Source organism: Callionymus lyra, chromosome 17 (genome assembly GCF_982586985.1).
Source record: "Callionymus lyra chromosome 17, fCalLyr1.hap1.1, whole genome shotgun sequence".
Lineage (NCBI taxonomy): Eukaryota > Metazoa > Chordata > Actinopteri > Syngnathiformes > Callionymidae > Callionymus > Callionymus lyra.
Window position 1 is genome coordinate 14,448,481 of NC_141834.1, and position 25,524 is coordinate 14,474,004.

The window sequence follows — 25,524 nt, forward strand, 5'->3', positions numbered from 1 at the left end:
CAGATTTAAAAAATAAAACAAAGATTTCTAAATTAAAATAACAGGTTAAATTAGATGAAAAAATGGGATAAATTCACAGTAAAAACATACACAAAAAAACATAAACTCCAGTCTACAAATTTGTCGCTAAAAGACCCCTCAACCTGCGCCCCAGTCTCCCCAAGAACTGGCCCTTTTGTGCCCCCCGACCACCCTGATCTAAAGCTTTATTGTTATGCCTTATAACATGTTTAATGTGTCAAAAAGATATTTCTTTATAAATATTGTTCCGCACAAAATGTTAATGGAAAATACATGAGATACTTTTTATTTTTTAAATATTCTCAGTTTTGATTCATTATCTCTGTTTCTTCGGGTCACTTCGACCCTAAGATAACACAAGGCTTAAAAATGATTAAATAAAATTGTTTTAAGTATAGAAGATTTTTGAGTTATTTAATCCAAAATCTAAATATATTCAAGTCATAATCAGGTTGACTCTATTTGTCCAAATAAGAGGAAAAAAGAAAATAATCTGCTTTCACAACCTTTTCTTTATTTTTGTAAATGCAATAAAAATCTTTATTTCTGGCTTTATCCCTTCGATAGTTGATTAAAAGATGGAAAGTAACTTATTTACAGTTTGGAACATAAATTATCTTCTTCTTTTTCTGTTTTAATTGAAGGAAACATTAACACAAGGAAGAAAATTGACATTTTAGGTGTTTAAATCACAAAATATAATACATTTTCATCACTTATGTTCCCTTTTAATACAGATTTTGTCTAAATAAATACAAAATAATCTGCACTAAATCTAGAAAATGAAAGGGAAATACAGACATTTAAACTAAAAACTTGGATCTTCGTTATAGAAAATAGTGGAAAAAACTCCCATCAGCCCTGGCTGTCGATAAGTTGAAAAAGCCTGATCAATAATGTAGTTTTCACCGATGACAACCTCTTCTCTGCATCCATCATGAGCTGCTGTCAGCGTTCACGCCTCAGAACACAGGGTTGAAGCTCTTCGATACGCCATCGACAGCGTCCTCCCTCGTGGACGTGTGAACTTTGTTCTAAATTATGGATTGTATTAATGGTTCCATCCATCATTTATCATCCCTCGCTTCCTTTTTTCTCCCTTGCAATAATACATGTCTCCAAAGAAAATATTATAAATAGATAGTACTGTGTGTGTGTTGTGCGAGCGAGTTCTAGAATCAGAGCATTTTTATCATTAATATGGAAGGAAAGAAATTGCCAAACGAGCTGCTTGGCAGAGGTCTGACAACCATAGATAAACCACTCGTTTTAGCTTCTTCTCTTTCTTTTTCACGGTCAAGTTTCCAGGGATGTGTTGCTGACCAGCGAGCGAGATGCTGCATCCAGCCCCGGCCTGCCGTGCTGCAGTGCTTCATCTCCCGGAGATCAATGAAGACGCAACGCACGGAATGACAATGACCGCCACTCTCGCCACTAGAGGGCGTGCGTCGCCGCCGCAGTGGGGCCCCTCGTGAGAGAACGACAAATAGAAAGAGGCAGGGGTCAGTGTTACATGTTTCCTCTGGTGGCCTTCGTTTTATTTTTTCCTATCTTCCCGCAGGAGCTGCAGAGGATCTGCTGACGGGGCTTTTTCTTTTTGTGCAGCCGTGCAGAACACAAACGTGCAGCACAGAAGCTGACACGCGTCATGACGCCATGTGTCGCGGCGACTGTTGCAAATGTTGTTTTTTCTGGTTGACATCCGGCCTGACATTTACAGCAGCTGTGATCAGATGACTCGGGAATATCTGGAGAATCTTGTCCTGGATCGAGGAGAAGCCAAAGAATCTTACTTCTTACACGAGTGTGAAGCTATTTGCTCTATGTACACAGTGTGTACTGTTATCAGGGTCAATGTTTTTATTTGCAGTTCAACATCAATACACTATTGTACAAAGTATCAACAAAAAAATTAAACGTTTTTGTTGTTTTTAGCCTTAACAAGTAATGTTTATTTTTTTATCATTGTTCTTTTATGGTTTATATTTCAATAAAGTGTGTGTAAAATAAAAAATAATTCACTGTAATTAATTAAAATATCAAGTTTGTTCATTTTTGTGTTGCAATTTACCTTTGCTGTCGTTATTTAAACAGAAGCTAAAGGAAAAAAAATGTAATCCTGGCGATGACTGAGGATGAGAGGATACAGTCGACTCCAGCAGCTTTTAAAGCTGATGTTTGGGCATATTTTGGTTTCAAAACAAATGAAAGCAGTTACGACTTCGGTCAAGAGTCATGTAGTCTGTAAATTCTGCAAGACCAGAGTCAAGTACTCGACAATACTACAAATATATACTTTTTAATACAGTATGCCAATATATCATATCTTTCCAGTGTATCGTATCGCCGGATTCTTTACAATACAAAGCCCTACTATTGATATGAAGAAAAGAAAACTGGAGTAATTATGTCAAAAGATATGAACGGGTTATTAAAAAAACAAAGCCAATATTAATTTCATACATTTGTATAAAATATTCATAATTTATAACCATAGATACGTTGGTAAATATTTTAGTAAAAGAGCTCTGGGGTCAGAAATAATTTCTTTAAGTCCTAAAATAAACGTGAAGAGAATGGCGATGAAATATAAATTTAAACATTTTTAAAATGATTAACAGATTATTTTTGTTTGAAAATTGAACTTGACTACGTCTTCATTGTCACTTTTGTCATCGACTGCTGCATTAACACAGGAAAAGGAACCTGCAGATGAATTGACATTTGGAGAGATAAAATATAGATACCATGTTTTGATGGCCTCACATTTATTTTATATACCTGTTCAGTAATTGATGCATTATAAAATTCAAATGAGCTGGGACCACAGAGGTCCAGAACTCGCTTGCACAACATACGGCAAAAGTGCCATCGTGTGTAGCATCTCCTCTCTTAGTTTAAGAAACAGAACAACACGAGCCTTTGATATTAATCACATGTTTATTTGGTCAAATACACAAAAGACATTGGGTCCAACACATCTCTCTTTTTAGATAAAGACGGGAAATGAAGCTTTTAAATTGAACAAAAGAAAATGGTGGTGACAAATCTATGATGACGACGGGAAGCATTATTTAGTTTTTGCCATATTGCGGCGAATCGGCTTTCAAGACCTTTCGGTGAAGAAGAGAGAAGCCCGTTTGTTGACTAAATTTAGGACTGGACGTCAGCGAGAAAACAGTTAAAAAGCTGCACGATCAAAGATACCAAAGTAGAGTTTGGACAAATGTACAGTTGGTGTCGACTACAGGAGGTGAGATCACAGCTCGGGGGGGCCAGTGTTGACAAGTGTCAGAGATCAACGACATTCAGAAACGATCGGACAATAGTTTCTCCAACAGTCGTCCTGCAGGGGGCGCTACTGTGGTGAGACGGATTTATCGAGAAACGAGGACTCTCCCTCTTGCCTTTTAATGACGGCAATACTGAAGTGAAATCACAGCTACTGTTCTATGAAAAATGAAGGGCAAAACAAAAAGGATCACATCATCATCAAGCCTCTCTACAAATGTCCCTCTTCAGCTTGTTCCCGACTGCAGCTCGTCCTCACAGGCTACCTCCGTTTAAATACAAAGTTTTAACTGTAGCCACCTGCTCATCAGTCTCAAAGTATAAAAAAATTGTTGACCCAAACCCTGGACCTACTTTACACACATTTGTCGAAACTCGGGGGGGTGGGGTGCAGGGGGGACTCTCTCGACCCTCGGCTATATCCGGTCTACAGCCGGTCCTGGAGGACCAGGAGTAAAAACCTTCCCAAATGAAACGAGTCCGAGATCTTTTTAATTCTCTCAAACGGACCTTCAGACGTGTGGACTTTGATTTGGGAAGGGGATATAGCCAGAGCGTCCGCCCCTCGTCTCGCCTGCTCTACCAGAAGTCTCGACGGTGATACGCGTCTGGATCGCAGTATTTGGTGACCACCACCCGGTTGGCAAACTTCCTTCCTGTGAGGCCCTGCATGGCTTTCTGGGAGTCGAACACCGACATGAACTCCACGAAGATCTAGAAAGAGAAAGTTGATTTAATAAAAAAAAAAGCCCAAAATGGTTCAAAGAAACCGTTTGTCCTACCTTTCCAGTTCCCGGCACTTCCAGGCCGTCCACGGGTCGCGGGATCTCGATGCTCTTCACTTGACCGTACTTGCTGCACTCTTCTCTGACGTCCTCCACGATCTCCTCGTACTCCTCGTCGTCCAGCAGCTCCTCCGGGGCCACCATGTTCATCAGGCACAGCACCTCGGTGGGCAGACCGCCCATCTGGGTGACGGCGCTGTTCAGACCCGGCACCTGCAGCGTCACTGGGGTCTGGTTTATAGTAGTCTGTGGAGCGAGTAGCAGGTTTTTAGAACGTTAGATACAAGAGCCTTATTTTTGGTGCTCAAATGGCTAATGTGCAGTAGTTAGATGTGTAAAATAAGTGATTATTTATAAATTACTTTTGTCACAAATGTCAAAACTTTAAACGCATTTATTCAGTCGAACTGAACTTGATTTACAAATAGATTTCAATGAGTTGAAAATAACTCGTTAGATTAAGCATCGACTCATTCAAGGATTCATCGTTCGTTTCCACTCACTCGCCAGATTTGTCTGGACAAAGACTGAATTTTGGTTTCTGATCAATTTTGAGAAGCAGATGTTCTGTGAAAGGCCTTTCAAAGCTGATGACTGAGGCAGTGCAGCTTCAAAACTTCCTCTGCAGCTTCTGGAAACTCACCAAAGTGGCGTTCTTGGATCCCACGCTGGCTCTCTGCACCAGGAGCTTCTTGTCTCCCAGCTGCATGCCGTTCAGGCCGGCAATAGCCTGGATTGAAAAGAAGGGAAAAAACGATTTTGAACGTCACTGAAATGAAAACATTTACAAATTAAAATGGCAGAAGTTCCGAGCTGCGAACCAACCTGGTCATTAAGGTTGACGTCGACATATTCGCAAAAAGCGTATCCTTTTGAAAGTCCGGTGGCGCTGTCCTTCACCAGGTTAAAAGCCTTCAGGGGCCCGAAGGACGTCAGCAGCTCCTTAACCTGAACAAAAGACAACATGTTAGTCTTTAGCGAGAGCTGACCCGCAAATTAAAAAATCGTTGATCAAACACCGACCTGGTCGTCGTTCAGATAGTTGGGCAGGCCCCCGATGAAGAGCTTGTGGGCGGAGTCGGGCACCACCGTGGACACCACACCTAAAAGAAAGGGGACAGAAGGGATACAGGGAGAATTTAGGCCAGCAGACTGAACGTTCTCCGATGGAGAATGCAGTTATATGTGATGAATTATGCCAACAATACTTAGGGTTAAAAACCATTAATTGGCTGTATACCAGGCACATAGACACTGGGATTCTCGCTCATGCCCGGCAGTGGCTGGTAATCGTGCGGACGGCGGATCTTTAGGCTCTGGCCTTGAAAAATTATGCCGTCAAATGCCATTGCCTGTGTTGTTTCGTCAACTGAACGAAACTGTTGGAAGAAAAACGACAAGTTAGTGAACATCCACAACTTTTGATGACAATTTTAAGAAGAATACTGAAGGATCTGTACCTCAAGGAAGGCAAAGTTCTTGTCTTGGTTTATTTGAACGGCAAGAACAGGGTTGCCCGGCGCCTGAGTGAGACCACCCAAGCGCATCTGGGCATTAAAAAAGTCCATCATGGACTCCTGCGAGAGAAATGCGGTTATTAAAAAAAAAAGGACCATTAAGCTTGAATTAAGCCGCAGACGAGCGACCCGGTCGTTTTCTCACCTCTGTGATACCAAAGGGAATATTTCCCACATAAAGTCGACGAGCCTGTCGAGTCATCTGACTGCCCACGACGGGCACAGGGGTGGGTGTCACAGCCAGACCATCTGGAGTCATGGTCGGCAGAAGCGCAGTGGCAGGAATCTGGCCAGCAGCTGCAGCAGCGAGCAAATTCAATTGTCACTTTTGAGTTCTTAGAAAAAACTGTGATTAACATTCATGTCAACGAGAGAAACATCCAACCTTGCATGGCTTTGTACTGGATTGGTGTGATATGCTCAAAGCCAGGCGGGGGGACATCCCAGTACTTCTTCACCTTCTTCTTCTTCTCACGGTGTGGAGAACGACTGAGGTTTTGGGGAAGGAAGAGAAATATTATAAATTAGCCAAAACTTCATGTGTATAGTGACTTTAAGGTCAATGGTTTGTGTAGATGATAAAAAAAAGTTGAGTACTACTTAGTGTTCACACAGACTAGTGTTGTGTTTGCTTGCTATATTACCTTGGAGCATTTTCCTGGGGGAAGGGGGCTGGTGAGCTGAAAGGATATTAGAATGGATTCACATCTCAAACACATGACATTCACCAACATTATACTTCAACAATCCAAGGGATAGTTGCAAACCATTAATAAGAAAAAGTTCTAAAACACAAGGGTTTCTTCTGAGATACCGCTGGACTGGTTCAAGAATAAAATCAGTGTACACTTGATCGTGGTCGTCCATAAAAGTGTTATTTCATGTTAAAAAACTAAACATTCAGGAATACTTTTTATTGTAACACTTCAGTTCAGTGCATTTTGCAAAAAAGTAGATGACAAGCTGTTTGGAAGTTTCTTTACAAACATTTAACAAAAGATGCACAGCACGACTATACGGGACCTTAAATGGCTTGAGCGTATCTGTTGCTGATTCATGGGAGTTGAAAATTGATCGATAATCGTAGATAAATCCCAACATCTTCTAAATCGGGTCCACAAACCTCCGCCGGTGCCTGCGGTCCTTACTGTCACCGCGGCGATCCCTGCTGCGTCTGTCCCTCTCTCTGCTCCTCCTCTTCCTATCTCTGCTTCGGCTGCGAGAGCCAGAGCGACGGTGGTGTCTGTTCTCTTTGTCTCTTTCAGCTGTTGGAACAACTAGTTGTATATCAACCAGGTAAGATTGAATGTGAGGATGGGAGGGAAACTCAGTTGATGCAATGTTTGATGCAGAACAGTCAATATAACATGAGACAAACGAAAAAAAACGTGAAAAATATGGCTTGTGCCGCACAGCCAGGCGTAACGTGACGTGCCAATCAAATATATATATATAATCAAATATAAAAAAGAAATATGTAACTACTGATAAAAGTCTTAAGAGTGTTAGCTTAAAGCCTGTATTAGGAGAGGAGTTCAGATTCTAGTAAAACCTAAAATCGCATTTTAGCCATGACCAAAATTAACAAATATAAACTTAAAATGACAAATACACAGTGTAACTAACTAAGTAACATAAAAAACAACCTATATCTAGACATGCTAGTCAATCATAGCAATAGTTGTAGTTAAATTAAATACTAAATCAAAAAGACATACATTTTAATCAAAAAGAAGTCATGTTGTGAATTTTATGTTGGATTAAATACCTTTAACGCTATTGAGATAAAGATTTTCAATATTTTTCTAGTAAATAATACGACTTTGTAGATATACTTGTACAGATAGCAAATTCAAATAAATACTTAAAAGTTTAATAAACACGATCCGATGTTGCGGATGTAACAAAATGGTCAATTTTTTCAAAATAATTTTCACACACAAAATAGTCAAGTTTGCTATATTACTTTTATAACAAATCCATGGATAATAACTTGTTTTACCTTGTTTGTTTTCCGACAGCTGCCTCTCAAATTCATCGAAGTCCGACATCTTTCAGTTCTGGGCTACAAACTGCGTTGTTCAGGCGGCGGTGGCTAGCTAATGCTAGCAGCAAAGTCAACCACGCTCGCGAAAAAATAATCGCCAACAAAAGCCGCCCAGACGAGCGATACTAAGCAAAACGCAAACTTAAGGAACCAATTGACAAATATTCGGCGCTTATCTTACTTTAACGGTGCCGGCGCGCGCGTTGATAATAGAAAACGTGTACCCGAGGATTAGCTCGTTAGCATTAGCCGCGGAGAGGGCCCTGATCCTCGCAGCGCTACCTCGTCTTGTTAGCCCCGGAGAACGCGACGGTCGTATCCCACACACACCCGCCGGGGAGCCCGCTGAGCCACGAGGTGGGTTTGTGTGGTTTTCGAAGCGAAGTGCACGCAACCGAACGTGTTCTAGGCGAGCAGGAACAACAAAGGTCTCGGCATGCCCGCTTTTTTCGCCTCGTCTCCCAGGTACACCGCTACACCGGAAGTTGATGAACGTCAAGCTTCCGGTCATGGCACCCCCTCACCGCCCCTCCCGGATAGAAGGCGCGCTCCCGGCCAACGTGAGCGCGCACGAATAAACGGTTTCATTGTACACAGTTTTTTCCACAATATTTATTATTCTTAATGACACCTATCGACAGTTATAACTACTATATTAACCAAACGAAGGTTTAAAAACCTCCTAAAATAATTCAAGGCGGTTCAAAGGGTTGTTAAGCAAGTAAAGGATGAACCATATCATACTTATAACAAACAAACTAAATATACAAAGGTTTTCTTTTCATAAAGCTTGATGGAGTCTACTGACTCCTTTAAGAAACATCTTAAGACGTTTCTATTTGTTCAGGCTTTTCCTTGATTTTCTGGAACTCGTGTTGTGTTATCAGTTTTATCTGTATCTTTAAAATATATACTTTATTGAATATTGTTTTGATTGTTAAAGCGCTTTGTGACCCTGGTCTGGAAAAGCGCTATACAAATAAAAACTTCTGACTTACTTACATTTAAAACACAATTTCGCTCCGGCCCACCCGTACAAATATATTACTCCCAATTCTAAAGTGCTCCCCTCGCATAAGATGGCCCCCCTTTGAAGTTTTAAAATAATAAAGCAGACTTTAAAGACACGTACTTGAAGTAAATGTTTATGTTTGATTCCCTTCAATTACAAGCCACAAAAGAGAAATTGTTATCGTTTTTATTTTTGAAACATAACGTTCACAGCATTAGTGTTGAAAAGTAAACATAACACATGTTTCATGTTCGAAAAGGCTTTATAATATTAGTTAAAAAGTTTTAAGTTAGGCTGGAAAATGGTAAAATTCATTACTGTTAGAACCAAAACAAAAAAGAAGCATCATTATTGTTACGATTAAGAATACCTTGAAATATTGCTAAAGATATCGTTATTAGTTCGGTCAGTCGTTCCCAAGTGTATTGCTCTACATCCCGTATTTGCCGATGATTTCCTTCGCTAGTGCAATGTAGGCCGTCATGGCGTCGTCCTTCGACATTCCTGCAGGAAGACAACAGAAAAATGAAGCACCTGTCATTACATTTAAAAGCTAAAATGTTACTACTATTGTAGTTGTTGTTATAAAATACTTATGTGTTGGCCAATACCTTTCCTTGCATTCCAGGCGTCCCACTTGGCCTTCCCTTTCATATCCAACATGCCTGGTCTATCTGAAAAAAGGAAAAACATCTGGTCATTTAAATACATATTTAGCTGATGACGTACTTATTAAAATAAACCAATGCCTCACCGGTGTTGACGTCGCCGACAGTCGCCTGTTTATAAAGGCCGTACAGGTCCAGCAGCTCCTGATCCGCCGGCCTTGACTTGACATTCTTCACATCCACAGCTATCTTCTCAAATTCTGCCTGTGGATGGAAGAGCAAATAATAATCCAAAATGTTTTCATTAAGTAAGTAAGTACGTAATTTTTATTTGTATAGCACTTTTCCAGACCAGGGTCACAAAGCGCTTAAACAATCAAAACAATATTCAATAAAGTACAGGTGCTGGTCAAATTATTAGAATATCATGAAAAAGTTGATTTATTTCAGTAATTATATTCAGAATGTGAAACTTACATATTATATCAATTCATTACACACAGAGTGATATATTTGAAATGTTTATTTCTTTTAATTTGGATGATTAGTACTGACAATTACTGAAAATCCCAAATTCAGTATCTCAGAAAATTAGAATATTAGTTACGACTAGTACAAAGTTCAGGTGTTATGAGAGCCCAGGTTGCTTTAATAGTAGCCTTCAGCTCTTCAGCATTGTTGGGTCTGGCATCTCGCATCTTCCGCTTCACAATACCCCATAGGTTTTCTATGGGGTTAAGGTCAGGTGAGTTTGCAGGCCAATCAAGAACAGGGATACCATGGTCCTTAAACCAGGTTCTGGTAGATTTGGCACTGTGTGCAGGTGCCAAGTCATGTTGGAAAATGAAATCTTCACCTCCATAAAGTTGGTCTGCGGCAGGCAGCATAAAGTGTTCTAAAACTTCCTGGTAGACTGCTGCATTGACCCTGGACCTCAGGAAACACAGTGGACCAACACCAGCAGATGACATGGCACCCCAGACCATTACTGACTGTGGAAATGTTACACTGGACTTCAGGCAACGTGGATTCTGTGCTTCTCCTGTCTTCCTCCAGACTCTGGGACCTTGATTTCCAAAGGAGATACAAAATTGACTTTCATCTGAAAACATAACTTTGGACGACTCAGCAGCAGTCCAGTGCTTTTTGTCTTGAGACGCTTGAATGCGACAGCTGAAGCCCATATCTTGCATACGTCGGTGCGTGGTGCTTCTTGAAGCACTGACTCCAGCTACAGTCCACTCTTTGTGGATCTCCCCCACATTTTTGAATCGGTTTCGTTTGACAATCCTCTCCAGGGCGCGTTTATCCCTCTTGCTCGTACACTCTTTTCTACCACATCTTTTTCTTCCCTTCGCCTCTCTATTAATGTGCTTGGACACAGAGCTCTGGGAACATCCAACCTCTTTGGCAATGACCTTGTGTCTTGCCCTCCTTCTTTAAAGTATCAATGGTCTTCTTTTGGACAGTTGTCAAGTCAGCAGTCTTCCCCACGATTGTGTGTCATACAGAGTCAAAACGAGAGACCATTTAAAGGCTTTTCCAGGTGTTTTGAGTTAGTTAGCAAATTAGAGTGTGGCACCAGGTGTCTTCAACATCTGACCTTTTCACCATATTCTAATTGTCTGAGATGTTGAATTTAGGGTTTGTATTGGTTGTCAGCTTCTTTTTGGCAAAAAACACTTGAAATGTATCAGTCTGTTTGGAATGAATGTATACATTCTACAGGTTTGACTTTCTAAATGGAATTAATGAAATAAATCAACTTTTTCATGATATTCTAATAATTTGACCAGCACCTGTATATACTTTAAAGGTCAAGATAAAACTGATAACACAACAGGAGTTCCAGAAAATCACAGATTCTGGTGCACAGATTCCAGTGCAATTTATTCAAGTTAAAGTTATTTTATTGTCAAATATGCATGCATCGAGACATACAGCATAAATGAAATCGTGGTCCTCTCTGACCCACGATGCAAAATATGAATACGGATGAAAGGACATTATTAACACATTCAATAAAAATAAATTAAAATAAATAACCAACAAAAAGAAATAAATAATCAACAATACTTACATAAGTAACTAAAACTAAACCGACTATAAACAACAAAAGAAAACAAAGTTACTGCACAGGTAGTGCAATCCATTTCTGCAGCTAATCTCAGCAAGACTTGGATTAACTTCATCCCCATCATTAACTCTATCCATCTGAACTGGAGGAAACACTTTCAGATCAATACTCTTATCACCTCATGTGTCACAAGCCGAGGAAGTGACTGTAGATTAAATTACAAATCCTTCTATTTAATGTGTCGTCCTTTCAAAAATGAAACACAATTTAATCATATAGTAGTTTAATGGCTCATTTGGATAAGTTAAAAATGTATTAAGATGTCTCTGAAACTCTACTTAAGAATTGTTATTCTAACCGTCGTCCATGACCCTGGCGACCTACTGTGAGTCCAGCCAATAATAAACAAAAGAGCTTTGTTGAAGTTGTTATAGTTCTCATGGATCTGGGGCTTTAAACACACAAACGGTAAATTACTTCTAAAAATATTCTAACTTTGTATTAAAATGTTTATTTTGCAAAACAACCATCATATAAACTCTATTTTACTTGAGAACATTGAATAAAATTAAGTCTTATTTCACACAGTGATGATCAAAGATGGAGGACAACCAACACTATAGCTGTCGTCGACAGACACACACACTACAAGCGCCACTAGTTCTACAAATAAAAGCAGTAGATCATGACCTGAGACATGTTTGGAAGGAATGCCGCTCACAGGGATGTATTCCTAATATCGACGATCTTTTTTGCAGCTGTGCCGCTGAGCAAGGCAGGGTGTCGCAGAGGACGGCGAGGGGGCGGGGCGAGAGGTTGCGCGCGGGCGCTGATTGGCTGTGAGGGGAGCACTTGCTCGCGATGATTGATTGATGAAGTGACGCCATATACAGATGATTTCTAATAATAATTCAATAACCATAAACGTTTTGTTGAGATGGTTGTGAACATTAACACTCTTTATTTGTGTAGAACCTTTTAGACGTAATTGAAAACATGATTAAGTTTAACGTGACATTAAAAATAGCAGCAACAAAAAACAAAATTGATATGATAAAAACAAGAAAAACTCCATGAAATACTAAAATGACCGGAGGAGAATAAAATGAAAATAAATAAATAAGCGGTTTAAAAACCGTTAAAAAAAATCCCGTTAATTTGTTACTAAGCAAATAAAAAAAAATTAAAAGCTCACGTGCATTAGTGAGGTGTCATTCAATTTAGACAATTTTAACATTAAAAAAACACTGTTGGATTTACTCCATTAAAGGACGTCAAATATTTAACACAAACCAATGATTATTATGATCTCAAAATATTTAAAATCCTTTAACACTACTCTTTTATTTAAAACAAATGTAATAGAGAAATATAAATATTTAACTATAAACATTAACTGACGACTGATGGAAGTGTAAAATAAATTTAGATTATAAATGACTGATTTATAAATATGATGTCATTGAAATAATGTGTTGTATCTATTTTTCATATTATACGTTTCTACCGTTAGACGCAATGAAGTTCAGTTACCGGCCGCTAGGAGGCAGTAACCGTTTCCGTTTAAATAAAGATTTCAAGCAAAATGGCGGAAGCCTGTCACTCGTGCTCAGTGTAAACAAGAAAACAACAGCGAACGGTAGATTTTTAACGTAATATCTTGTAGAGATTTATTGTTTATTAAAGAGGAAAGATTTATCGTTGTGTTTTCTAGAAGAGAATCGCGTGCATGGTGGAAAAAAAACGGTTATTTTCTTAAACTGGCTAAAGAAAGTGAATAAAGTGGATTTTAAATCTATATTCAGCTCATTTAGTAAAGTCTATTTCTTTTCAACACGAACGTGGTTTGTTTTCGATTCATTTCCTTTTAAAAGTTGTGATTAAGTCAATGCTTTTCTGTTGTTTTAGGTAAAATGGCCACTCCGGGAAAACTGGCCAAAAAGGAAAAGATACGACTGACTCCAGCCAAGACCTCCTTCACGTCACCCTTCACGCCACAGTGGAGCACAATTCCTCAGGATGACATGAAGTTCATCCTCAAAACCTTGACGGAAAAGCTGAAAACCACCGGCCTGGAGAAGAAGGAGGTGAAAGTATTCCGACCCTGGAGAAAAAAAAAAAAGGTTCAAGAACCACCACCACCGGCGGAGGTTAAAGAGAAGATCCAGGACCTGCCCACAGAGGGGTCTCCTCAAAACGGCTGGACGGACGTGTCGGCCAGAAGACAGCTGGCCATCGGCATCAACGAGGTGACCAAAGCTCTGGAGAGGAACCAGCTCAAGCTGGTGCTGGTGTGCAAGTCCGTCAAGCCCAAACACATGGTCAGCCACCTGATACCGCTGTGCGCCACCAGGGGCGTCCCGGCGTGCCAGGTGCCCAGGCTCAGCGAGAGCGTCGCCGAGCCGCTGGGCTTGAAAAGCGTCCTGGCGCTGGGGATCCGGCGGTGCGAGAACCAGGAGGAGGAGATGTTCACGGACGTGGTGGAGGCCATCAGACCTAAGGTGCCGTCGCTGAACGTGCCGTGGCTCAAGGACGTGACCCACAAAAACGTCGGGACCTCCGAGGAGGAAGTGATCGGTCAGAAAAGGAAACGAGAGAACGAATTGGAAATTGACTCTTCTTGCTCATTGCTGCCACTCAAAGTGAAAAAAATCGTCGCAAACCCAGAAAAGAAGAAGAAGAAAAAAGTCAAATAGACGAACACCTTTTTTTTCCCCCTCAAATCTTATATTTCAAGGTCAACTTATGCATTTTTACAGACACAAAAAAAGGGGTCAGTTGATTTTTCCAGTGAATTTATTGATCAAATTTCATGCTGGTATAGCCGACGTGTGGTAACAGTATTTGCATGTGTTCTGGTCTAAAGAATGCTGGTAGAAACTCAGTTCTTTTGCCATTTTTTTTTTGTTGTTGGAATAAAAATATGAATATTCAATTTCAGAAACCGCTTTGTGAGTTTAAAAAAAAAAAACGACCAAAAAAAAACATTTAAATAAGGCAAGTACATCAGGATGAGTCTAATAAAGGGAGTCGCTATTAACATCGATGCTAAACTCAACGCAGCAGCAAACAAACATGCCGAACATTTCATTCAAAGAACTGCAGGCAACGAGCTCCGGGCGTTTGATTCATTGATGATTCAAAGTAAGAACTTCATTTAGTCGCTTGATTCTGTCTCTACTCGCACTGATGCATCTTAAGTTGTAACGAGATCTCTGATTGGTCAATTGATCCGATGGAATTTCCTGGAGGGAAAACGACAAAATAATTAAGAGGGAACTGGACAAGCCGGACGCAACCGAAAGGTTGCAAACCCAGTGTTATTGATCTAAAGACTCAAACTAACAAAAAGTAATTTGGTTTGTTCTCTCCAGATAAGGAGGGGAAAAAAGGAGGTTTAATACGAGTAAATGTCTTAATTTTGACACGACCATAAAAGGAAGTACTTCCACCTAAGTGTCTTTGCCAAAACATGAAATTGAACCTGTATTTGTTTGACAATAAATATTCCAATAAAAGGGAAATTATTTTGCTATCATGTTTGAAAGGTAAGCGAAGTGACACACAGGAAATAAAACACAAACAAAATAAACTAAATTGGTTAATGATTCCCTCAAAGGCATTTAAACACAAACGGTTAAACACTGATCTAAAGACATGAAGGAAAACAAACAGTTCTTTTAAAGTCTTCAAGCAGGGAAAACAATCATAAGAAGTTGATTTCTAACAAGGCTGGACGTTTTCTTTTTTAAATTATTGACCCTTTTTTTTTTCGTACAATGTAAACAGAAATGAAGTTGTGCTTTATCTTTGCAATACATTCATTGACAAAAAAATCAAATCGTTGGAGATGAAAACAAAAAACACAAAACATCATATGAGGCAACTTTAGATCCACAATGTTCCGGACGAAAAGGGTTCGAGTTATAAACATGAAATCATGTTTTGAAAGTAGTTAAAATAAGACGCTTCATCAAAGGAAACATGATTTAAAAACTTAAACATCAGGAATAATGAAGATTTTTTCAATAGATAACAGACAAGTGAACCAACATTAAGATTCAAATCCATGTTATTCCTGCACATAACATCGGGAGAGGCAAACAATTCAGAGGTAAAAACAAAACAAATCCTACAAAACATAGCGCACCGTGAAATGCATCAGCTTATTTTGCTTGACAATATTTTTCCACACATGAAATACCGTTTTTTTTTTGTTGTTTAAGAAACCGTCTCTGGCTTTGAATGAAGTGTGTTTTAAAAACAGCCGGCACGAGAGTTGCAGGACGCACAGCAGACTGGGCAGGAAGTCATGATTGAACAGCGCGTGCGGTCAGTTGTTCAGATGCGGTCGAATCCAGACTCACTGTTCCGTGTATCATTTGCTCAATATTTAACTCTGAATCACACGGTTTACAATTAGAAGGAACAGGTTGATCATAGATTCAACTAAAATATAATAATACATTGGCCTAAGCCTGAAGAAAAGAAGCAGAAGTTTCCTTGATACTGGATTATATGTTTAAATGTTTAAGTCGTTGAAAATCCTGAATAAATATAGATATTATTTACTATTCACTGATTAATACGGTTTGTTGACAGGAAGGAAAAAAGTCATGTTAACCAAACCTGTGTTGGTAAACAATTCCACAGGTTTCCAAATGACCGAATGACCATTTTAAAAATACTGTTGAAAAAACACTAAATAGTTTCATTAGAAACCAGATAAATTGATTGATATTAACAACAGTCACAAAATAAAATAAAAAGATTTCTTTACCATTAAAAAGTAAAAAAAATATATAATAAATGTTTTTCTATCATCCAATAAAAACAAGAAAAATCAATGATGTAAACTTAAAATGGAAAATACAGACACATGTTTTTTATAAGATGGTATTTCATTAAAAAGAAAAAAAAGGTTAACATTTACTTTGCTCACTTTATTCAATGAGACACTTATTTTATTAATCTAATATCATGTACAATTATTTCTCTATTACCTGGTACTTTTTTTTAAAGCAAAGAAAAAAACATATTAATCAATGTTTCTTTTCTTAATATCAAAAAGTAAAAGAGATATACATCTCATCGTGGTGCGTTCACTGTCAACCTGCAACCAGTCTGAACATTAACCATTAATCCACTAAATTCTAATTTTATTAGCGTCTTAAAAATACAAAGTCTTAAATCCACAGTCAATTTCCCAGTAATTAAGCTCTATTTTTCGTTTATTTGTGATTAAACAGTGGATCCTTAGTATATATTGAATAAATGATAAACTGATCAACACACATCGGAACATGTTTCGTAACCAACGACTCACTCACTGACGGAGTGGAAACAACACGTTCCGCTCCTCGTAACGAAAGCTGAGCAAGAAGATCCAAACAAGGCTCTGGGTATCAAGGCATCCCCTTTGTTTTTTCCCGTATGGAGCGTGAGTGTGTGAGTACCTGTCGGGAGCGGAGCAGGTGTAGCATGACTTCACATTCAGGATGATGAGCCGTCACCTCCCCTGGTGAGCCGGGCCAATGTTCTTCATGACATGATAAATGCTGCGAGGGTTTTTTTTTTATCTACTTGTACTCGGCTCGGTTTCTACTGAAGCGACGCCTCTTGTAGTCCAGCCGGGGGGCCGCTTGAGAGTCCGGGATCGGAGAAGAGCTCTTCCCCGTCCGTGAGAGAACCAGCCGTGACCAGAGAGCTGCTACTGAAGCACCAGGCCGACCTGAAGCACCAGAGAAAGTCTCTTTCACTGATAATATAATATATAATTTTCACAGAAATCCTCACGTCCTAATTTTATCTTTCATTCACATGATACTTCACTGCCATCACAAAATACATAAAGACACGCAAAAACTTCAGTACTTTCACAATAAAATATACATTTTTATCCAAACTGATTCCCTTGCAAGACGAGGGCCGTGTATTGGTAAAAACCTGGAGCGACGATCTGTCTCACACTACACGGTCAACAATACAATATATCATGATACTGTAGTAACAAGTATATATTTGTAGTATTGTCAAGTACTTGACTCTGGTGAATTTGACTCTCAGAATTTACAGACCTCAAGACTCTTGATGAAGTCGTAACTGCTTTCATTTGTTTTAAAACCTAAATATGTCCAAACGTCAGCATTAAAAGCTGTTGGAGTCGACTGTATCCTCTCGTCCCCAGTCATCCCCGGAATCTCGCTCGACGGGTTTTCATTGTTTCTTTAGCCTAAAAGCTGCTCTATTTAAATGTATCCTCTCGTACTCAGTCAACCCCGGGATCTTGCGGGATTTCACTATTACTTAAGCCGCGGAGGACAGTTAACTGCTGCCATCTAGTGGCTGATAGTATAATTGTAAAATTAACAAAAGCTGTTAATATTCACATGTTCATTTTAATTGAGTAATGTAATTAATTTGAATTTTATTTAATTCACAATTTATTAAAATAAATAATAAAATAACAAATGTAATTTGATTTAAAAAATAATAATAATTTAACCATCATATTGTCAAGTTTTCCTCAGTTACTTTGACCCAGAAACAACTCAACGGATACTCCCTCACCTTTTCGAGTCACGGGGTCACTTTGACCCAGAGACGACACAACGGTTAAAAAAATTTAGCTTTTGTAGATTTAAAAAAAAGTGTTTCATCATTTCAAATTCACCATTAACAAGCTTTATCTGAACTCATGAACTTCCTCTCACCTTATCAGGCTCCATAGAAGGACATTTCCAGTTGTAGAGGTAATACTGCAAATTCCCGTCTCCTATGCCAAACTTAAGCTTCTCCAGAAACACTTTATTCTCCATAAGATCCAACGCATTGAACACATCGAAACCTTTCTGTTGGAAAACACAAAAACAATCCATCAACGACCAGTTAATAAAAGTGTCTGATTATGATGTATTTCCAATTAGGACCAGAAAAGTCTAAAAAAGAACAGAGAGAAAAAAGTGGGGTTTTCACTAAGTTAAAAAATATAATGTAATGTTACATATGAATAATTTAGAGAAAATTACAAAACATTAAACAATAACCTTTTTTTAACTTGTATTACAAACATGTGAGAAAAAACGTTTAATTTCCATTTCCCACTTTACGAAACACTTATTAAACTAATTTAATGTTCAATAAAATAGCACATTCAGCTTTTAATTGAATTTATGAGTAACTTTAGTAGTTATTTAACCCGTTTAATTCGATTTAATTGTATTTTATTTAATTCAATCTATTTTATATTATATTCCTATAAAATCCTGTTGTGTTTTTTTTTTTACAAAACATTCAAAAAACGTTTTCTTATTCTAAAAAGAAGTTGTAAAATAAACTTCAAAATCAAATCAACTAAAAAATAGAAATAATAGAATATGAATAATAATGTTTACTGGTATTTTAGTTGATTTATTTCTACTTATAATAAATTCCATAACAAGGCACAATATTGTGTTGTTTTAAACAATAATGGCACTAAATATTTTTACAAATATAGTATATAGTATAAAGAAAAGTTTTAAATTAAATCTAAATCTCTGACTATAAATAGAAATAATAACTTTTTTACAGTATTTGATTTGATTTCTTTCAACTAATACTAAATTCCACAACAATATTGTGTTGTTTTAAAACAGTAAATATTTTTAATTTCTCTGATTATGATGAAGTAAAAACAGTTTGAAGTACAAAGAAAAGTAAATCAAAATCTGACTAAAAATAGAAATAATAGAATAGAAATAATAACTTTTTTACAGTATTTTATTTGATTTCTTTCAACTAATACTAAATTCCACATCAAGACACAACAATATTGTGTTGTTTTAAACAGCAAATATTGTTACTAGTAAATACTGTTTGAAGTACAAAGAAAAGTTGTAAAATGAATCAAAAACTGACTAAAAACATAGAAATTAAATACTTAATCATAGAGTATTGAGTAGATGTTGTTTCTCTCTACCTGTCGTGCCAAGATCAAGGCATCATTCATTAAGTCCAGCAAAGGGGTTTGTGTATGAACATTGTAAAAGGAGTACGCGGCCTTCAAGCTCCTGTGCAGAGGATGGTGCATCACAGTGGACGGCAGAGTGTAAAAACTAGCAAAGTCTGTCAGCACGCCACCGCCTCCCTGAGGACCACAACATAAAAAGAGGTTTCAGTGAGAGGTCTGGCAACCGCGCGGCAAAGATGGTCGTCTACCTCAACTACATATGTGTCGATGATGTTCTCCTGCGGGAGGAACCAGTGCGACACCTCCTCCTCGCTCATAGAGGGCGCCAGATGGAACCTCTTCAGGTATCTCTGCAGCAGCTCGGTGACTGGACGGATGTCGCGTCGCTCCATCAGTCGTAGGCCTGACGTCTTGATGCTCTGGAGCGGAGAGAAGAAGCGGGAGTTGAACCGTCGGCTCTCTTCGGAGCGCCGGGGTCGTGACCCTTACGTCTGGTAACCTGTAGAGCTTCATGGTTCTTTGCAACGTCATGTTTCGGCTCAGGTGGGAGAACTTGACTTCTACGAGCTTGCGGGGGTTCAAGGAGCGATGCCAGTACCTGAGGAGTATACACAAGTATTGATCCGTCTCTCACTGGTCAGGAAACATATCAAGTTTTATATATCCATCTATTATCTTTAGATTGATCTTTCAAATCTTTATAAATCATTTTCTATGTTTATTCTTTAGTTTTATCACACATATATATATACAGAGAGAATATTTAATGGTTGAATTTAACATTTTAAGTGTTGAAACTTTGACTCGTTTTATTCAAATGTTGTTGGGTTTTGTGGCCATTGAATTGTTTTTAAAATAATAATTGAATTCAATAATTAAACATCAAAAGGTATTTTTCTTAAATTATATCAACATTTCTATATTTAATTTAAATGCAAAGGATTCAAATATATTGAATTTAACATTTTTCGTTCCTCATTATTGGAAATAGAAGTTCAAACACTATTTGTAAAGAAAATGTTTTTTATTTATTTAGAAAATGTTTTAAAAAAAAAAATTAACTAAAACTTTTCAATGTAAAAACAAATTAAACATTTCAATATACAAGGTATTTTATTCAATTGTTCAATGCTTGAAAAAAAAAAAGTTAATAAAAATAATTATATTTAATAGTATTTAAATGAATATTAAATAAAACAAATTAAAGGTTTAAATTAAGAAAATATTGAATTCAATCCATACAGAAATTAATTAATTAATAATTCAATGTTAAAAAAAAGAAAATTCAATAAGAAATATTATTGTTAAAATTGTAAAAAAAAACATTTCAATAAAATGATTAGATTTAATAGATTTAATTAAATATTCAATAATAACAAATTCAATGTTTAAAGTTAGAAATTACTGAATTCAATTGTTAAATAAAAACAAATGTTTCGATACAGAAATTATTGAATCCAATTATTAAAAAATGTGACAATCCAACGCTTATTAATACATCATTAAAAATGTAAAGTGTCAACATCTGAAATAAATTCTAAAATAATAATAAATCATATAAATAATAAATCTTTCAATTGTGACGCTACATTTTCCAATTGTTACCAAGATTTTATGAGAAATATTACAATGACTTGATACTGATGCTGTTAATACATTTATTGGATATTGAAATATAACCCAATATAACCAATTCATTTTAATTGAAAGTAGACACGACCGTGACACGTACCTGCACGTGGACACTGGTTTGGGCAACACGACTCCTGCCGTGTAAACCGCCTGAAATATTCCTTCCAGATTGACCCGCCGTGTGATCTCTCTGATAAGAACCGGAGCGACCCGCTTTGAACGCAGCTTCTTATGAACGCACAGGAAGTTGATTTCCACCATCTTCTTCAACCTGGAAACCGAGAAACGCTCGGTTAGACGAAAAAACACACACAGACAACCTCGAAGGGAAAAAACGTACGCGTCGTAAATACGAATCGTTGCAGGGATGGCGCTGATGAAGCCCACCAGCTTCTTGTTGGAGGAGACCCGGACCCCGCAGTGCCACTGGGGGAGCCAGCCCGGGGGACGGAGAGCCCTTGCGTCAAAAAAAAAAACGACAAGTCAGTCTAGACTTAATGATGGTTTAGAGACATAAGAAAAGAACTTACCATTTTAGAAAGTTAGGGGAATAATCGAATCTGAACATATTGTCGTCGTCTTCTACGTAGTTCTCGTTCAACAGCGTGTACAGCTCCTTCAGCTGGAAACACAAGTCGTCTCAGTTCAATCTTTAAAGTTATTATCGACACGACGGACGAGTAGAAACTCACGACGTCTGCGTTGCTAAGATCCAGAGTGTCCCACATGAACCCCTGAGGTAACGAGTACGGCTCCTGACGGATGTTCTCCTTGTCCACCTCGATCGGCCCGTGACCCGTCACCACCTCGTCTGCAGACACACAGAAATAATGTCCATTTATCATCAAATTAATACAATTACGTTTTAACTGGGGATCAATTTCAGAGAATAACTTTCATTGTTTACTACAAACACTTTGTTTTTCTCCTTCAATGCTATTCAACATATTCCCTACAATCATTAGCATTAAGTATTATTTGTTTTTTTGAGTCAACAACAAAATAATTCTTATTTTCTTCTGTTAATATCGCTTCGGATCATGAATATTATTTAATTTAAGATAATTGATTGTATTTATTTAATGATTTAATTGTTGTATGCCCACTTAAATGTCATTTATTGTATTTTATACCTTTTGTTTTATTTCATACATTTTATTCTTTACCGTCATCCCCACAAAAAAAAGGAATCTTGTGTTAACGACACTGGGAAAAATAAAATTTAATTTAAAAAAATAAATTCACTTTGCTCTAAACAACCTTGACTCTGTATTTTTTTCCTCATTACATAATAAAATATAACGTAAAATATAATCATTTGGTTGACGTTCTATTATTACTCACTAGATGGCGCTGAAACACAAACTCAATACTAAAAATAATAATTATGTTTATTTAAGAATGCAAGTGTTTTACACAATAGCAAAGTTAAAATCATAGATGATTTATTCAATAATGATATGCAAAATAAAGAATGATAATAACAACAATATAACAAGACAAGATTATGCGAGTAAATAAATAGCATAAGAGTAACATGAAATAAACGGAATAAAAGATAGTTATTGATGAATCCTTACTTAACTTGGGGACCGGCTGTGTGTCCCAGAACTGGTACTTGTGCTTCGCAGCATCATCGACGCTCTTGGCGGGGCCCTGACAGGACAGCAGCTCCATGGCCCTCTGGATGTCCTGGAGCTTCTGGATGGGCAGGCCCGGGTTCTGCACAAACGAAACATGAGCCACGTTCCACTTCAACAGACGTATTGATTTGTTTCTCCATTTGTCTGAAGGAAAAAAACCGACCAGTTTCTTCTCCTTCTTCACTGGAAAGCAACAGAGTAGAGATGAAGGGAAAGATCGATATTGCGTTATACGTTCTTTTGGACAATACTTTAACTATATCCGTCAGCACTGTATACATTTTTTTTTTCATTTTTTGCTTGTGAATCATATTGTATGTGTTACCATAGTTATCTTATGGTTTACAGTTTAAAAAAAAGTGTTGAATAAAAATAAATCATCAATATAATTGAAAATAAACATATATTCATGCGTTTGTTTATTTTTGTGCTAGATTGCAGCAGTTATTATGTTCACCGCAGTTAAAGGAACAATCAAAATCCCACGACATCCTGGCGATGACTGAGGACAAGAGGATACAGTCGACTCCAGCAGCTTTAAAAGCTAATGTTTGGACATTTTTTGGTTTAAATGAAAACACTCACGACTTTGTCAAGAGAAATGTGGTCTGTGGATTCTGCAACAACAGATTCAAGTACTCGTCAATACTACAAAGATCCCCAAGATGACTGGGGATGAGAGGATACAGTGGACTCCAGCAGCTTTCAAAGCCGATGTTTAAACAAATTTTGGTTTCAAAACAAATGAAAGCAGTTACGACTTCGTCAAGAGTCATGTGGTCTGTGAATTCTGCAACACCAGAGTCAAGTACTCGACAATACTACACATATATCCTTGTTACTACAGTATCACTATATATCGTATATCGGTTTAACTGCATTGTGAGACGTATCTTAGCGCCAGATTCTTGCCATTACACACCATTAGTTCATAGTGGCTCATAAATACAATTTAATTTTTTAATAAGACACAGTTAAAAGGTTTTTGTTTTGAATCCTTCGACACCCTCCCGGACTATTATTGTCGTGGTATCTTTTTTCCAATCGCAGGATCATATGACTGCGTCTAATCCCTCTCCCATCAGCAGATCATTTTACTTTTACTTTTTTAATTCGTGCATTTGTACATTTCTTTTTTGTGTGCGTTTCATTTTCAGCTTTTTTTAAAAGTCTCAAGTCACAAATGCATTTTATCCATGTATATAACTTGTTATTTCACTGATGTTTTTTGTATAATGTTACATTTTTCTTTTACATCCAATAAATTTTGATAATGGATTTGTTTGGCTACTGTTCCTCGAATGACTTTTGAATTATATATATATATTTTTTTTTTATCTTAGTTTAAAGTCAATCTGTACAAGGTTGTGTTTGTCTAGGTTAGGTTAGGTTAGGTAGAACTTTATTGATCCCTCCGGAGGTCTCCTTCAGGAACTTGTTTTTTTTACCAATTAGCCACAGCAGTACAGCAATTTTTCATAAAAAATAAATCAAAATAAAATAAGAAAAAAGAGAAATAAAGAGAAAGAACAAGATGATACAATCTAAGTCTAAAGATAAAGAATATAGATCAAAGAAAGTCTATATATGAGAGTATATGAAAAGCTTTCCAGGGTGTCCCCAGCATCTCACAATACCTGGCAGGACTGCTTTAGATCTCATACGCGGATGATAAATAAAGTTAAATATCTTTTTATTTTAATGCTTTTTCCCCACAAACAGGCCGAGCTGTGCTGGTCCAACATCCCACCTTGATGTCCTGAGAGTCGGATGCAGAGTCGGACTTGGCTCCCCCCGAGCTCGGCTTCTCTTTCTTGCGTTTCTGCTTTTTCTTCTTCCTCTTGGCCCCCAGGTCTCCCCCGGGACTCCTGCAGAGGGGGGACACAGATAATAAAGGATGAGGAACCAGGATGAAGACCTGACCTGACAGAACCACCAGCGCTACCGTTAGCTACCATAGCAACCGATGACAGCGGAGCTAACAGTAGCTAGCTACAGGCTTTGACTTTTACCTCCTGTCAGTCATTGCAGTTTATCACGAACATAAAATCGTTGATATATTAAAGATAAAGATGTTAAGACATTATATATGTGCAATATTATTATTTTTTCTCCAAGGCCTCGCAGCGGGAGGTGTTAGCGAGTGATGCTAGCAGGCTAACGGCGCTAGCATCCCAACACGCTCGGACAGCGGAGACACGCTGCCCCCCAGAACCATCCGTCCCTCCCGTCCGGAACCCGCTGTCGGTGCCGCTCACCCTTGCACGGTCTCGTTCTCCTCCTCGTTGTCGCCGTCTATGCCGCAGGTGTCGTGGTCGTCCAGCTCCAGGCTCTGCTGACTGGCCGCGGATTCGCTGTCCTCCGCCATCGTTAGGAAAAAAAAAATGTTTAGAAAAATTGTCAGCAGCAGCAGCAGCAGCAGCAGGAGAGGAGGATGGAAAAACAAAAGACGAACAAGTGGAAACAGCACCACCTCCAGATGGGATGAGAAGAGTCAGAACATTTCCAATACAGTAAAGTAGACTTCACTTAAAAAGGAATAATCGTATAATAAGAAAATGTATCTCAAAACAGAAGAAAATAAAGTAGATAAAATACATGTTTTTATATCCATCCTGACCTGGGAATCTCTTGGGATTCTGCAACATGTATGATCCCTAAAAATTGGGATCTTTAATTTTCATACATATATATATATATACAGTATATACATTAATTCATTTTATGCAATTAAAAGGTACACAACATTAGTAGTTTATTAAGTAAGTAATTTTTATTTATATAGCGCTTTTCCAGACCAGGGTCACAAAGCGCTTAAACAATCAAAACAATATTAAATAAAGTATATATTTTAAAGATCAAGATAAAACTGATAACACAACAAGAGTTCCAGACAATCAAGGAAAAGCCTGAACAAATAAAAACGTCTTAAGATGTTTC

At 37.8% G+C, this 25,524-nt stretch overlaps 4 protein-coding genes across 7 annotated transcripts; 1 reads left to right on the forward strand and 3 right to left on the reverse strand.

Moving 5' to 3' along the window:
- Window positions 1-2,942: 2,942 nt before the first annotated feature.
- On the reverse strand, window positions 2,943-8,144 carry u2af2a (U2 small nuclear RNA auxiliary factor 2a). Of its 4 annotated transcripts, none has more exons than XM_087812465.1 (12): window positions 7,617-8,144; window positions 6,738-6,879; window positions 6,259-6,294; window positions 6,000-6,103; window positions 5,760-5,911; window positions 5,558-5,674; window positions 5,338-5,476; window positions 5,121-5,200; window positions 4,923-5,045; window positions 4,741-4,827; window positions 4,095-4,343; window positions 2,943-4,026 (listed from the first exon to the last, which is right to left on the reverse strand). In XM_087812465.1, the coding sequence occupies exons 1-12, from the start codon at window positions 7,663-7,665 to the stop codon at window positions 3,892-3,894; spliced, it is 1,413 nt and encodes a 470-aa protein (XP_087668591.1). In that variant the 5' UTR covers window positions 7,666-8,144; the 3' UTR covers window positions 2,943-3,891. The 4 variants fall into 4 exon arrangements, with proteins under 4 accessions (XP_087668591.1, XP_087668589.1, XP_087668590.1 ...); XM_087812463.1 differs by having other exon boundaries at window positions 5,320-5,476; XM_087812464.1 differs by having other exon boundaries at window positions 6,738-6,891.
- A 699-nt stretch (window positions 8,145-8,843) lies between these two features.
- acbd7 (acyl-CoA binding domain containing 7) lies at window positions 8,844-12,155 on the reverse strand. The gene is made up of 4 exons (XM_087812582.1): window positions 12,049-12,155; window positions 9,428-9,545; window positions 9,285-9,347; window positions 8,844-9,177 (listed from the first exon to the last, which is right to left on the reverse strand). Exons 1-4 carry the CDS (start codon window positions 12,055-12,057, stop codon window positions 9,104-9,106), a joined length of 264 nt encoding a protein of 87 aa, XP_087668708.1. The 5' UTR covers window positions 12,058-12,155; the 3' UTR covers window positions 8,844-9,103.
- Window positions 12,156-12,925: 770 nt separating this feature from the next.
- rpp38 (ribonuclease P/MRP 38 subunit) lies at window positions 12,926-14,302 on the forward strand. The gene is made up of 2 exons (XM_087812909.1): window positions 12,926-12,997; window positions 13,267-14,302. The coding sequence occupies exon 2, from the start codon at window positions 13,272-13,274 to the stop codon at window positions 14,052-14,054; it is 783 nt and encodes a 260-aa protein (XP_087669035.1). The 5' UTR covers window positions 12,926-12,997; window positions 13,267-13,271; the 3' UTR covers window positions 14,055-14,302.
- On the reverse strand, window positions 14,137-24,978 carry nmt2 (N-myristoyltransferase 2). Its single transcript, XM_087812908.1, has 12 exons — window positions 24,843-24,978; window positions 24,335-24,452; window positions 22,522-22,663; window positions 21,634-21,752; window positions 21,472-21,563; window positions 21,282-21,398; window positions 21,042-21,212; window positions 19,799-19,907; window positions 19,558-19,728; window positions 19,319-19,486; window positions 18,072-18,209; window positions 14,137-17,089 (listed from the first exon to the last, which is right to left on the reverse strand). The coding sequence occupies exons 1-12, from the start codon at window positions 24,950-24,952 to the stop codon at window positions 17,069-17,071; spliced, it is 1,476 nt and encodes a 491-aa protein (XP_087669034.1). The 5' UTR covers window positions 24,953-24,978; the 3' UTR covers window positions 14,137-17,068.
- Between the last annotated feature and the right edge of the window lie 546 nt (window positions 24,979-25,524).

Bases quoted from the DNA above. Each gene is read 5' to 3' on its own strand.
- u2af2a (XM_087812462.1), bottom strand. From the start codon at position 7,665: ATGTCGGACTTCGATGAATTTGAGAGGCAGCTGTCGGAAAACAAACAA. The intron at 5,477-5,557 runs GTACAGATCCTT...TTCTTCCAACAG, and splicing joins AGAACTTTGCCTTCCTTGAG to TTTCGTTCAGTTGACGAAAC. The intron at 5,046-5,120 runs GTCGGTGTTTGA...TCTTTTGTTCAG, and splicing joins ACTATCTGAACGACGACCAG to GTTAAGGAGCTGCTGACGTC.
- acbd7 (XM_087812582.1), bottom strand. The intron at 9,348-9,427 runs GTGAGGCATTGG...TCCTTTTTTCAG, and splicing joins TGTCGGCGACGTCAACACCG to ATAGACCAGGCATGTTGGAT. The intron at 9,178-9,284 runs GTATTGGCCAAC...GTCTTCCTGCAG, and splicing joins CGCCTGGAATGCAAGGAAAG to GAATGTCGAAGGACGACGCC.
- rpp38 (XM_087812909.1), top strand. From the start codon at position 13,272: ATGGCCACTCCGGGAAAACTGGCCAAAAAGGAAAAGATACGACTGACT.
- nmt2 (XM_087812908.1), bottom strand. From the start codon at position 24,952: ATGGCGGAGGACAGCGAATCCGCGGCCAGTCAGCAGAGCCTGGAGCTG. The intron at 24,453-24,842 runs GTGAGCGGCACC...CCCCCTCTGCAG, and splicing joins GAGAACGAGACCGTGCAAGG to GAGTCCCGGGGGAGACCTGG. The intron at 19,729-19,798 runs GTAAGGGTCACG...TCTCCGCTCCAG, and splicing joins AGCTCTACAGGTTACCAGAC to AGCATCAAGACGTCAGGCCT.